The sequence below is a fragment of the Monomorium pharaonis genome, chromosome 2 (genome assembly GCF_013373865.1).
Source record: "Monomorium pharaonis isolate MP-MQ-018 chromosome 2, ASM1337386v2, whole genome shotgun sequence".
NCBI lineage: Eukaryota > Metazoa > Arthropoda > Insecta > Hymenoptera > Formicidae > Monomorium > Monomorium pharaonis.
The window spans coordinates 2,011,829-2,027,105 of record NC_050468.1 but is presented as its reverse complement, the minus strand read 5'-3'; the positions used below and the strand labels follow the sequence as shown (position 1 = coordinate 2,027,105).

Genomic DNA, 15,277 nt, shown 5'->3' with positions numbered 1-15,277 from the left:
ACTCTGAAAACGAGGGTCAAAAGGGGTGATTTTCGCGATCACTCTTTGGTTTCGCGACCCATTGTGACTCATCTGTACAAATCTGTTACGTCCGGCTAAATAATTTACGCCGTCCGTCACGATTAAAGCAATGATGCGTCGTGCCGCGAACCGCGTTGCCACGGTAACCGAGCGCTAACGGATTCACGCGCTCTCGGTGCCAGCCCGGTGTATCACGCGCTGCGAGCATGCGACCCGCTCTGGCGGCGCGCATGCGTCAATTAAAAACATCGTTTATTAGTAAACCGAATTAGGTATCGTAAAAATTCCAAAAGGGGAGTGATCCTCCCCCTAGCCGGTTTCCTTCTGAGGCGCTCGATTATTGGTAGTAATTGTGTAAATAAATAAATTAATTTAATTCTTTAATTACTTCTTGGAGAGGAGGTAAGCATATGCTCTCGCTGGCGCCGGTGCATTTGCACTCGCGCGGGACCATTTGGGTAGGGCAGCAAGGGCCGAACACCCTTATTTAATTAATAAACGGGGTAAATGAATTTCGAACACGAGGAGGAGCACGCTGTACCTCCGTGGTACCGAAATCTCCTATCCTCAACTTCTTTATGAAAAACTCAATTACGGAATGCGGGCGATTAAAAGGAGTGCGCGCCCAACGAATAAAAAATATGAATAAGAGGGCAAAATTTTATCTGGCGACCATAAAATCGAACACGATAATTAATTAATTATCGAATTAGATGACAGGCGTTAGATGATTTATTGTTCCTCTTTCCGAACTTTTCACCCCCGAATGCCCTCACTTGCGGGTATATAAGCCGCGATTTTCGGGCGAAATTCGATTATGCCACTTTGTCTCGCACCGAAAGGTCGTAAGACGTACTCCGTACCGATTCTTACACTTATAATATTTCGTGATTCTTCTCGTTTGAACTTAAAATATTTCGCTTATTTCGCAACTTGAACTTACAATTAGAATATTTTCGTGATTTGAACTTATAAATTCGAACTTAGAATCTTCTCGTAACTTTGAACTTAGATTATTTCGCGAATTTGAACTTAGAATTTATCCGCGACTCAGAACTTAGAAATCTCTCGTAGATTCGGATTTTAAAATTTTCCTGCGTATTCAAGGTGCCAAATTCCTCCCTTACGTTACTAATTAGTTCCTCCTTTATAATTATAGAACGCGACGAGTGATCATACTGAGCGTAGTACGTGCGAACGTATACGAGTAAAAACAACAAAGCAAATTGTGAAGGTGCGAGTTCCCTTTTTACATAAAATTTCTTTTCCTTTTTTTTAATTATTAAAATCAGTGTAATTAAAGTTAAGTTTTTTTTTCTTTTCCTCTTGTTCTCCGCGCCGCAGAATTACCTGTGAAATATAATCGGTGGTGCTTCGACTCCCCCTTTTTTTATTCCTTCCCAGACAGTGCGAATGGTGAATCATGGCACAGAGTTGCAGTTCCGTACGGAACGCGGCGGCCCCCGTCACCCGCTGAGAGAGCGCGTTCTCTCTCTCTCTCTCTCTCGCGTCTCTACCGTGATGGACGTGTCAAAGATCGCTCCGCAAATGCAGTTAATTTAAAGTGATTAAGAAGTGAAAGAAAATTATAAAAAGGTGTCGTGGCTGTAAGAATACGCGTAAGGACCAAACAGGACCAAAGTTTTCTAGCGAGAGTGCGTGGATCTATGCGGAAAATCAGTATATTTTCCATGCGGGTCATACATGTCGCGACAGGTAGACATTTATAGTGACGTGTATATTAATTAAAGTTACGTACGTGAGTGGGCGCCCGTATCGATAGGATCGGCATCAGCCGATACCTACTAATATGGTCGATGAATATGCGGAATATAGATGTGCCGCATGTAAGAAGGAAATAAAAAGTCAGGTCGTGACATGTAAGTCATGTGTCAAACTTTTCTTCCATCCTGGATGTGCAAGTAAACATAAGGTGTATGACAGAAATCGAGAATATGTGTCTTGTCCTGGCCCATATGAGAAGTTCACAGTAGACAGTGAAAAAGATATAGATGTGAAAAAAACACCAATACAGACGGGAAGCGGAAGAGAAAGACTAAGTTCTACGGGATCGACGGGAAGTGGCGGAAGCAGAGCGATAGGAGTCAACGTGGGCATGGATACGAAAATTGATTGGCTAGTAAGAACTATGAGAGAGATGAAAGATGAAATGGCATGCAAACGAGAAATAAAAATGCTGATTAAAGAAACAGTGCAAGAGGAAATAAAAGCTATTAAACAAGAAATGGAAGACCTACGAAAAATAATACGAGGAGGAATGCAGGCGTCAGCGGAAAATGTGCGCGGCAGTTACAGTGAGGCAATAAAGAAAAAGAAGGAAAACATCATAATCATCAAACCGAAGACTCAGCAAGAAAGTGAGACCACTAAAAAAATAATAAAAGAAAAAGTTGATATTAAGAATATGCCAATGGGGATCACAAAGGTACGAAAAGGAAGAGAAGGAACAGTAATTCTAGGATGTGAGACCGGAGAAGAAATAGATAAATTAAAAGATGTAGTGCAGTCTAAACTAGGTGACAATTATAATGTTACAGAATCAGTACAAAAGAAGCCGAAAATAAAAATTGTTAATATTAGCGAGGAAGAAATAGAGTTGGATGACGATGAGCTAATAGATACAATAAAGAAACAGAATAGTATTGGTGAATCTCGTATAAGCATAGTTAAGAAAATCCCGAAAAGAAAAAATATGGATGATAGTCAATCTAGAAGGAAAGGAAAAGAAGGTAGATCTTTAATAATTGAAGTAGATGAAGTAACACATGAATTGATGTTAAAAAAAGAAAAGTTGAATATAGGCTGGAGAAAATGTCCTGTGTTCAATCACTTTAGCATAAAGAGATGTTTCAAGTGCTGGGGATTCTACCACATTGCAAAAAACTGTACGAGAGATGAAACGTGTCATAAATGTACAGGAAAGCATAAAGCAAGTGAATGTAGAGAGAAGCAGAACAAATGTGTAAATTGTATGTTTAAAATAAAAACATATAATTTAAAAATAAAAGACGATCATGATGCTCTGGATCCGGAATGCCCGACATACAAGAGGGCTATCGAAGAGGAAAAGAGGAGAGGTGGTTGGGAAGCCAAAAAATAGCAATTACAGAAAGAAGAGGATCAGATAATATATACAAACGCGCAAAGTTTAATGGCACATAAGGACGAGATACAGCATCAGATTATGAAGAAATTAAATCCGGCAATTATTGCATTGTCGGAGTCGAGACTGATTGCGGAAATTGAAGACAGTGAAATAAGTGTACCGGGATACAGTGTGGTTAGATGCGACGCGGAAAATAGAAATACAGGGGGGGTTGCTCTGTATGTAAGAGACGATATCAAGTATGAGATAGTAGTATTGAAAAAATTAAAAAGGATTGTGTGGTGCGTTGCAATAGAAGTAAAAGAGAAATTGTTTAAAGGAGTGTTAATGGTAGTATATCATTCACCGAGTGCGTCACATGGAGAGTTTATAGGATTCTTAGAGGAGATAGTAGAAGAATTAACGATAAAAGAAGAGTGTATAATATTAGGAGACTTCAATATAGATTGTATGACAGACTCTTATTATACAAATAAACTACTAACGACTATGCAAAGTCTAGGTATGAAGCAGTATGTGGATAAACCAACGAGAGTTACCGAAAATAGTAAAACAATTATAGATCTAGTTTTTGCGAATAAAGATATAAATGTAGAAGTCAAGTACGAACCTAAGATAACGGATCATGCGTGGATAAAAGTTGTGATAAATACGAACAAGATTGTAAATAAATATAAAGAATTCAGTGGCAGGGATTATAGTAGATATAATGCGGATGAGTTTATTAAGCTAGTGGAGAGTAATTTAGAAAAAGGATATGATTTAGATATTAATGAGTTAGATATTAATGTAAAGGCAAAGAATTTAATTAATAGTATTGTAGATGCGCTAGACATCTCAGCACCTAAGAAAATTTTTAGAATACCAAAAATATGGGAAGGAAAAAAATGGTATTCAAAGGAAATAGAAGAGCTAGCGACTAGAAGAGATAAGGCGTATAGAAAAGCACTGTACGATAGCACGGAACAAAACTGGCAACAATTTAAAATAGAAAGAAATGCAGTAGTTAGTTTAATTAGAACAAAGAAAAAAGAATATTATGAAAACATGATTGATCATAATAGTAACAATCCCACAACTATGTGGAAATCATTAAAAGAAATTATTAGAGGAGGACCAATAGGCGCGAAATTTGTAGGAAAAATAGATTTTGAAATATTAGACAATAATATAGAGTGTGATATAGCTGATAAATTTAACTTATATTATATACAAAGTATTAAAGACATAATAAAATCTATAGATAAGAATTATACAACAAGCACAAATAAGAGAACTATTTATTGTATTGAAAAGAAAGGAGAGCTAGAAAAATTTGAATCAATTACGACAGAACAAGTAAGAAAAATCATTAGGGAATTACCAAAAAAGAAAGGTACAGAAGAAGGAATAACTAGCGATATATTAAAAACGATATTTTGTGTCATGGAAGAGGAATATTGTGATATAATAAATAAGTCAATGAGTGAGGGTTGTTTCTTGAAAGAGTGGAAAACATCCACGATAATTCCAATACCAAAAGTAGAGAAACCTAAGAGGGCAAGTGATTATAGACCTATTAATATATTACCAATATATGAAAAAGTATTAGAGATAATAGTTAAAAAGCAAATTGAGGTCTACCTAGAAAGTAATAACATTATAACGGAACATCAGTCGGGCTTTAGGAAAAATTATTCGTGTGAAACAGCAATTCAAACAGTTATAGATGAATGGAAATTGATTATTAGTGAGAGACAAATAGTAGGAGTTATTTTTGTAGATCTTAAACGGGCTTTCGAGACAATTGATAGAGGAAGATTACTAGAGAAATTATACCAGTATGGTATTACAGGAACAGTTCTAGAATGGTTTAGGTCGTACTTAAAAGATAGAATGCAACAAGTTCAATTTAATGATAGATGGTCTAAGATACTGACTACGGAATACGGAGTGCCACAGGGTTCGGTATTGGGCCCATTGTTGTTTATAATATATATGAATGATATTGTTAACGTTTGCTCGGATGTGTGTAATATAAAAATGTTTGCGGACGATACGTTAATATATGTAACAGGTGAGAGTAGTGCGGAGATAGAGAGGAAATTGAATATTGCATTTAACGTAGTGGAGGAATGGATGAATATTAATAAACTGAAGATGAATGCGGGGAAAACAAAATATATGTTAGTTAGAGGTATAAGGAAAGAATTGAGAGGCAATACTATTGTGAGATGTTTGGATGGAAATGAGATTGAGCGCGTAGAAATAATAAAGTACTTGGGCATAATTATTGATGATAGACTTAGATTCAGCGGTCACTGTGATTACATGCTAAAGAAAATAGGGAAGAAAATAAGTTTTTTAAATAGAATAGGGAACTTTATCTCGGCTTACACTAGATGTACGATATATAAGACCATTATAGCACCTCACTTTGAGTATTGTGCAACGCTACTAATAGATATGGGGGATACACAGTTAAGTAGGCTCCAAATAGCGCAAAATAGAGCTATGAGAGTCATATTGCAATGTGACAAACGTACCAAAGTTAAATGTATGCACCAAGCGTTGCAATTTATGACCATAAGACAAAGGCTGTATTACAATATGTGCATATTTATTTTTAAGATCTTAAATAATATGATGCCGGAGCAATTTAGTAATAGACTTAGAATAGTAGAGGGAGAACGCGAAACTAGGCAGACAGGGGATATTGTTATTGAATTCCGAAAAACAAGAAGCGCGCAAAAAAGTTTATTTTATGAGGGTGTGTTAATGTACAACGCATTACCACACGAAGTTAAACATTGTAATCGTTTAGAAATGTTTAAACGAATGCTAAAAGAATTTGTTTTTAATGATGTAGCATAAAATTGTATATATATGTATTGAAAATAGCTGAGAAAGCTAATAAAAGATCAATCAATCAATCAAAAATCTCTCTCTCTCTCTCTCTCTCTCTCTCTCTCTCTCTCTCTCTCTTTCTGTCGTTATCCATCCCGCGGGAGACATCCAAGCCAACGGTGCGGGAAGGTGCGCGCTGCGAAGCGTACGTCCTTTCCCATCAACTGCTTCTATGAAGTCTTAGGACTTTAACGTAGGCGCGGGGCTACCGGCGCGCTATATGCGTTCCGCCATAAATGACAGCACCGGAGCGGACACCATCGGTGTCGCTGCAAACCAAGTGCCTTCACCCAAGTCTATGGTGCGAGGTATTCGTCTCCCGTCCTAGACCGATCCACGCTTTAGAGCGATCCAGCGTCCCCCAAATAATAACAATCGTCGCATGAAGCACCGACCGAACGCGCCGCCACAAATTAAATCGCAACCTCTTATTCTGCGTATCTATCAAGTAGAGAGAACTAAACGAAATAGCATAAAAAGTACAATTAACTCAAATTCATATAATCATGCTGTAACTCTCTCTCTGTTTCCGCTCGGCAGAATAAAGTAGCGTACAGAAAATACAAAAAATTTTAAATAAAAAGTATTGCTAATTTAGAGAGCGGTCTAACATAAGATCCTTTTGAGGTTTTCACCGTAGCAGAGCGAGCCACACCATCAGAGCCGAGATGAATTTTTTCTACACGGCCTGTTAACCATAACAGTAGGGCTAAGCCTTGCTGCTTTATCAAAACTAATTGTCCCGGCTCTAATTGTGGGCCTTTGAAGTTTTTCCATTTGTGTCGCTCTTGAAGGGAGTGCAAATACTCCGAGCTCCATCTGGCCCAGAAATGTTGACGCATTTGTTGGACAATGTGCCAACGTTGCAGTCTGTTTTTGTTTACATCAATTAGGTCGGGCAAACAAGGCAAGCTATTCAACGGAGCGCCGACCAGAAAAAGTACGGGACTCAAGTACGACATTAGAATCTGTACTCAGCGGTTGAAGAGGACGCTAGTTCAGGATAACCTCAACTTCACATAACGCAGTCAGAAACTCCTCGAATGTCAAATGTGATTCTCCAATTATGCGAGTTATATGAAATTTTGCGGATTTTATTGCAGCCTCCCAAAGCCCGCCAAAATGCGGCGCGTTTGGGGAAATAAAGTTCCAAGTGGTATGTTGTTCAGCTAGGAAGCTGTTAATGGCAGTTTGGGCCGCGTCAGTTTGTAGAAAGTCATAAAGTTTCTTGATCTGTTTTTGAGCCCCCACAAAATTAGTGGCGTTGTCGGAATACATTTGGTCAGGTTTGCCTCGTCGCGCGATAAGTTTTTTGAGAGCCGCTATGAAGGCGTCTGTGGTGAGATCACTCACCAATTCCAAGTGTACCGCCTTGGTGGCGAAACACACGAATGCCGCTATGTATGCCTTGTGATTGCGTGAGTTGCGACGCTTTCCTTCACGTATAATGACGCGACCCGCGTAATCAACTCCGCAATGTGTGAAGGGTCGCGACACGGTAACTCTAGGTGAAGGCAGACAGGCCATCATAGCCTCAGATACCAAAGGCTTAGCTCTAAAACATTTTACGCAATTATTTATTATCTTTCTGACGGATGACCTCAGGGTCAATGGCCAAAACCTTTGCCTGACCGAAGCCATAGTAGCCTGCGTACCTGCATGAAGATTGCGTGAATGCTCATATTCTATGATGCGCGCGGTTAGGGCGTTATGACTGGGCAATAAAATTTGATGACGAGCGTCGTAAGATAAGGTTGAGTTTTTTAGTTGTCCTCCTACTCTTATTAAACCCTGATTATCCATGAATAGAGCTAAGGTATTTAATCTACTGAAATGACTGACGAGGTGGGATTTGGCTAATAAATCGTATTCGGACGGAAAGGCTTGTCTTTGCACGGCCTTGCACAGTAAGTTTAAGGAGTGGAGGGTCTCGGTTGGAGAAATTGCAATGGTTGCTAGCTTATGAGCCTTGATTTGCATGAGCCTACAGCAGCAAGCTGTGATGCGGAGAATTTTATTTAAATTAAAAAATTTAGTAATTAAATTATTTATGAAGCTAGTATCGTTAGACGCGACAAAGCATGAGCTACCTTTCGCTGCTCAGGAAGATCACCTCCGAGAATGGTGAATTCACTAGCAGGCCATTGTGCCGCGGGTAATTTCAAATAATGTGGACCGTGCCACCACATATCAAGATTGGTGATATCGTTGGGAAGCAGACCTCTCGACAACGCATCCGCGGGGTTGTTGGCTGAGGCAATATGTTGCCAATCAGACATTTCAGTTAAACGTTGAATTTCTCCGACCCTATTAGCTACAAATGTTGACCACCGGCGCGATGGAGCGGTTATCCAATTGAGGGTTATGGTCGAGTCCGACCATAAGAATGTTTTCACGTTCACGAAACCGAGAGATGATTTGATTTTATCCGCTAGTCGGGCTAGGAGCAAAACTGCCGACAGCTCAAAGCAGGGCAAAGAGATTGCCTTGATAGGCGCGACACGAGACTTGGAGCAAAGCAAGTAAGATTGATAGTTGCCGGAACTAACTTCATTTCGAATGTATAAACACGCACTGTAAGCGCGTTCACTCGCGTCGCAATAACCATGAATTTGTAAACAATTAGTATCGGGGATAAGTTTTATACAATGAGCGACTTTTAAGTGATTTATATTTGGTAATTGTAGTTTAAGTTGCGTCCATTTTGTGTGAATATCTTGTGGGATGGATTCGTCCCAATTGACATCCGACTGCCACAGTTTCTGGATTATGAGCTTTGCGGTAACGATAATGGGGCCGAGGAGGCCTAACGGGTCGAATAACTTAAAGACTTCCGAAAGTATACTTCGCTTTGAAGCTGTATTTAAAGATGAGATAAGTGAATAAGTGAACCAAAGCGTGTCATTGTCTCTGTCCCAAGATGTACCTAGTATGCAAAGGTCATCATGCTTGTCAAAGGGAATTATGCTGTCACCTTGATCATTGACATTGTTTAATAACTTGGGGTAATTGGATCCCCAATTGCTTAATTCGAAGCATCCTGTCTTTAATAGCTGTATTAATTCGCTGCGAATGGCTAATGCTTCTGACTTACAAGGGAACGGACAGAACTGTCCCTCACCGATTTTAATGAGCTTTGGATATGTTGTAGAACATAAGAAAATATTAGACCCATATTTTTTTTATCTGCGTATCTCGACGTTTAGGGGTTAAAACCACCCCTCGAAAATAACGCATTTTTTCGTTTTTTGCGAATATCTTTAAAAATATAAGGTTTATGAAAAAATGTTCAATACAAAAGTTTTATGGTATTTTATACTCTTTACAATAGTATATTTATATTTTTTTTAAATTTCAAATTTTTTAATTTATCCCACCCTCCACCCCTTTTTTCAACATTTTAAAAATTTTGTAAGGACAAAAATTAAAGAGCATTAAAAGCCGAATCCACCCATATATAATAACATATGGGTTCCATCATTCTCAATTATTAGCAAAACGAAATAGTAATCTCGCACTATAGGTGCCGCGCTAGAAGTAATGTTGCGTTATTTCTTTAGTCGCGTCACACTCAATAACTGCCTCTTCTGCGTATATTTTTATATTAAAACATAAAAATGGATTAATCTTAATTATATAATACGCAACGTATTACACGATATAAAGCATGAATAAAAGATGTACGATCAAAGATCTCCTTCCTATTACTAATGAATATTTTATTGAAGCCTCACGTGATGCGCTTGCGCGAAAACAACCGGTCCCTCTATCAACACTGATATTAAAGTTATTTGTCCGTGTCGTATGCAAAATGTATATATACATCCGTATAAATGTATTTTCAAACTTCAAATTAAATTAAATTATATACTTATATACTTATATTATCTTTATTATCAGAGCGTGCTACGTGCATATAGTGTAAATAATATAATTATGCAAATAGTTATTGCAGTTTATGTTTTATATTTTTCTCTTGATATTATATATTTTGTTATATTGTATTTGCAGTTTTAAATGTTAAAAAATATTTTGCTTCATATTAATTTATATTCGCATTTGTAACAATGAAAATGTACGTAGGCACATACGTATATATATGCTACTTTTGTTATATATATGCATTTATGCTTTATATCGTGTAATACGTTGCGTATTATATAATTAAGATTAATCCATTTTTATGTTTTAATATAAAAATATACGCAGAAGAGGCAGTTATTGAGTGTGACGCGACTAAAGAAATAACGCAACACTACTAGCGCGACACCTATAGCGCGAGATTACTATCTCGTTTCAATAATTGAGAATGATGGAACCCATATGTTATTATATATGGGTGGATTCGGCTTTTAATGCTCTTTAATTTTTGTCTTTACAAAATTTTTAAAATGTTGAAAAAAGGGGTGGAGGGTGGGATAAATTAAAAAATTTGAAATTTAAAAAAAATATAAATATACTATTGTAAAGAGTATAAAATACCATAAAACTTTCGTATTGAACATTTTTTCATAAACCTTATATTTTCAAAGATATTCGCAAAAAACGAAAAAATGCGTTATTTTCGAGGGGTGGTTTCAACCCCTAAACGTCGAGATACGTAGATAAAAAAAAATATAGGTCTAATATTTTCTTATGTTTTACAACATATCCGAAGCTCATTAAAATCGGTGAGGGACAGTTCTGTCCGTTCCCTTGTTAGAGTCAGCGCCGGTGAGGAGGTCGTCCATATAAAAGTCGCGTTTTAAATGAAGTGCTCCCAATGGAAATTCGTTTACGAACCAGTCAGCTAAGTCGACGAGACATCTAGTTACTAGGTAAGAGGCCGTCGCGGTGCCGTACGTAACGGTGAGCAGCTCAAAAGCTTGAATGTCGGAAACTTTGTCCTCGCCCCACAAGATTCTTTGAAATTTAGTTTGTGATGGGTGTATTAAGACTCGACGGTACATTTTTATCACATCTACCACTAGTGCGTAGCGAAAAGTACGAAAACGTAAAAGTTTGGAAATGAGATCGTTTTGTACGACCGGCCCGGTAGGTAAGCAATCGTTTAAAGACAGCCCGGTGTCGGTTTTGCACGAACCGTCAAAAACGACGCGAAGTTTGGTACCTTTGGCCTCTTCTTTGACCACACAATGGTGAGAAAAATAGTACGCAGACGATTCACATTGAGAATGCTCAAGTATGGGGCGCATGTGGCCTAATTTTAGGTATTCGCGCATAAATTCCGTGTATCGCCCCCTTAAGAGAGGATTGTGGTCGAGTCGTCTCTCCAAGGCCATGAACCATTTTAAGGCTGTGGCTCTAGAATGGCCCAGATTACAGATCAAGTTTTGCTTGAAAGGGAGCTGGACAACGTAACGACCCTGAGAGTTTCGCATAACCGTGCTTGCAAAGTGCCTCTCGCAAATTCTTTCTTCCGAAATATGAGCTTTGGAATCATTGTCAAAGTCGTCCATTTGCTAGAATTTGTTGAGCTGATCGTGTAATGCCGTGTTGCTTACTGAAACATGAAAGGCTTTAATGTGTGATGACGAATCAAGCGTATTTAATTTACCCGCGAGAATCCAGCCGAGTTTCGTTTTTTGTAGAGTCGGGTGTCTATCGATGGCTTTGATTTGCCCTATACATATGAGATCTCAAAAGGTTTCAGCTCCGATTAAAATATTGATGTCGGAAGAAATGTTAAAGTTGGGATCGGCCAATTGAATATTGCGCGGAATGTCAAAAGCCGAACGTTTCATGGTGGAAGTGGGTAGATTATCTGTTTTGCCGTCGGTCACTATGCAATCGATGAAGAAATCAAATGAATTTAGCCTTGATTTTAGCTTAATCTGGATCATTTGATCCGAGCTCGTAATTTTGCCGCCTATCCCGGATATCGTTATATCTATAGGACGGGGAGATAATTTTAATTTGTTTAAAAATTCCTTTGTTACAAAGCTGGTTTGGGAGGCGCAGTCTAAAAGTGCCCTACCGGGAACTGTCAAGCCGTTTTTGCCTTCAGCAGTTACTATTGCGGTGGACAAGAAAGTGTATTCGAAAGCCGAGAAGCTAGAAGAATGCGTGGCTACTACGGTTGAGGGATTTGGCGAAGGGGGTGAAGATGGCGAGCCTGACTTAGGATCCTCAGGTGTTTTATTTTGATTAAAAGCCTCGAAGTGCAATAAAGTATTTTAAGTGCTTACGGGAACATGTTCAGCAGCGGCCTGATGGGCATTTACTTGAAGTGTGCGTGGCGACGCACAGACAGTTGAGACACATTTTTTTAGATCGTGCCTTGTCTATTCGCTGAGGAATTAAAAGGACCAAGAATTGTTTGCACTGGTAAGTTAAATGATCACCTTGACAGTAGTCGCATTTCACCTTTATGGCTGTGTGACATGATGCCTTCTGCTTGTTTGACTGATGTCGCGTAGTTACGTGCTTGGCACCTTCAGTTGACTCTAAAAGCTTGTATTGGCGCACTAAAAAATCTAAAAAGGCCTTGAAAGTAAGAAGTTCATCGCCTACGAGAGATCTTTGCCATTCGCGAGTTGTATTAGTATCAAGTTTAGAAATGAGCAAATAAATTAGTAAATCGTCCCAACTGTCTGTGGGACGCTTGAGAGCCTTTAGGAATTGAATGTGACGAACGGCACCGTCGGCAATTTGCCGCAGTTCGGACGCGTTCTTCTTATTCATGACAGGAAGGTCGACTATGGCCTTTAAGTGGCTGTGCACTATGAATCTTTGGTCGTCATATTTATTCTTTAATAAGTTCCACGCTATAATGTAATTGTCATCGGATATTTACAGTAAATCTATTGTTTTATGAGCATCGTCGGTAGTCGCGGCTAGCAAGTATTGTAATTTGTGTACGTTACTAAGCGAGGCGTTGGCATGAATCGATGACCGAAATGCATCATGGAAGTGGACCCATTCGTCGTATTTTCCCGAGAATTTAGGTAAATCGAGTTTTGATAAGCGGACGTTAAAAGGGGGCGCGTTTGAGTCTGACATACTTGACGGCGCTAGAGAGGCTGCAGTGAGTTGACGAGACGCTGACGGCGGCGTCAACAATTCGCGAATTTTGGCTGACAGTGCATAAAATGCATCCTCGAAATTAATTCTGTCATTGCATTCATTTTCGTCGAGAATTTCCAACTGTGTTTGAAAATTATTGTATTCTGACCAATAGTCGTCAAGCTTTCGTTTCCGCTCTTCAAGCTGTGCTATTACACCCGATGTGATAGATGTGATTGAGTCTACATACGTTCGTATGCGTGTGCATGCCCCTTTAACCATAGCCTCTTAAGGAGGGCCGCGTCAGATTGGCTTGTCATTGTAAAATAAATTGAGTAGTAAAGATACGCGAAAATGCGCGAGCTTTCTGGTGGAACGCTTAGTCAAATGAGCCTGCCTTACTTGAGTGAAATAATGTTTGATGCCGGCGCAGCGGACGACGATCACCCGTGCATAGGAATGCAGATGGCGGCGGTGAATCAAGAAGGTTCCTTAGGCTGCCCCTTCCTGAACGGACGGGCACGTGGCGGCACGACGAAAGCAAATGGCGGCGGCGAATCGAGAAGATTCCCTGCGTTGCCCCCTCTCGAGCGGACGGGCACGTGGCGGCACGACGAATGCAGATGGTAGCGTTACCGGGGAATTCCTGAATGTTCTTCACACTGCTTTTTCAGCGCTGTTTGAATGCGTTGTGGTATGGCTCTTGGCGACGTGAGCTCTTTCCACGACGCCGCACTCTTTCGACAGTACCTTGTCTTTATTGCGTGCGAGAAACTTTGATGCGTTGGCGAGGCAATAAGAATTTCGTCTCTCCGAGATGTGAATTGTCCGTGCCGATATGCAACAGTGGGGCGACAAAGCCTCCTTGGTTCAGAAACAGCGATGTCAGAATCGTGAGGATCGTGCGTAGACTGTACTCGAGCGGCCGCTCGTGTCCAGGGATATCCGGCTCGAAGGACCAATGTTAAAAATATGCGTTATGCACGTGCAATCTCGATTAAAAGATCTCCGCTGGCTTCTCATCGGTGTAATTTCTCGAGAGATTGAGGCGGTCAAGGCATATGCGCCTTTTAGTTTAATTAGCTAAATAAAGACGATCACTGAGTAATCACTGAATCAACTTTATTTAATTTGACAAGCTATCGTACACGATGTTAGCGGCACGGAGAGACAAAAGATTCTGGTCTCCTCGTGGTTGCAGCGCGCCTCGAGGGGAGCCGGAAGGGCCCGAGGAAGGCCGAACCACAGAATGACAAACTCGACTCGATAGGAGCGGGCCAGTATCGGAGAACGCCTGGGGGAGTATTATAAAATTTTGTTATGAATGGCTCTACACATAAAAACGTCTAATGCAAGACGTAACAGTCGTAATAAAATGTCACAACAAATGTCGCCAGCCTACTGATAATTGTGAACCAAGTGAATTCGAACGAGTTTTGAGCACCTAATTTGCTTTTATCAACTCTTATTTATATCCATCGGCATCATTTATATTCAATTAGCAGTATTATACAAATCAAATATTTCCCTTCTTTGTCGAAATCAGGAATCACGAATGAGTATGTGAGGAAGAGTCGGTCGATCACACATCTTTTTTTATTTTCCTTCTTCTTAATTTACTTGTTTTTTTTAAGCGTATATAATTTTTGCATTATTATAAACAATGAGTTTGATAGGTTATATTGCGATTCCTTATATGCTTTTGTTTACTAATGCTTCTGTAATCCTGAAAACTGGATTATGAAATCACGTATTTTTGATTGCTATTATTCTTTCTATTGACTGTTGCTTTTTCTCTGATGCTTAAAATATATTCTCATATCATTATCAAATTTTAGGAATATAATTATATTTTTACTTATAAGTGTCCCATGAAATGTGAGATTTTGCATTTCTAAAAAGACCAAAGATATTTAGGATAGTAGCATTCAAAAATGCATAATTTTGAGGAAACATCAACGTTTAAATGTCTATAACTATTTTTTTCTTTACTTGGCGTAATTCTAAGATCAACTTTTGAATTCTATAAAAAAAATACAAAGGAAAACATAGGAAATTCGCGTTTACTTTGCAGTCCCCAAATTGTATACATTTTCATATTTTTTTTTAAACTCACAATGAAAACGATGAAAAACTATAAAAAGTTTATTTTATCAAGAGACACGGTAGTGGCTCGCGCCAAGTGAAAGCGCAGCGCGAGCCCGACCGTGCTCTTTTATGTAAGCACGCGACTTGCGA

General features: G+C 39.1%; 2 protein-coding genes across 2 annotated transcripts; both read right to left on the bottom strand.

Annotated features, from left to right (window-relative positions):
- Positions 1–7,027: 7,027 nt before the first annotated feature.
- LOC105830049 lies at positions 7,028–8,014 on the bottom strand. The gene has a single exon (XM_012669177.1). The coding sequence runs from the start codon at positions 8,012–8,014 to the stop codon at positions 7,028–7,030; it is 987 nt and encodes a 328-aa protein (XP_012524631.1).
- Positions 8,015–12,232: 4,218 nt separating this feature from the next.
- Positions 12,233–13,321, bottom strand: LOC105838944. The gene is made up of 2 exons (XM_012684896.1): positions 13,039–13,321; positions 12,233–12,801 (listed from the first exon to the last, which is right to left on the bottom strand). Exons 1-2 carry the CDS (start codon positions 13,319–13,321, stop codon positions 12,233–12,235), a joined length of 852 nt encoding a protein of 283 aa, XP_012540350.1.
- Positions 13,322–15,277: the final 1,956 nt, after the last annotated feature.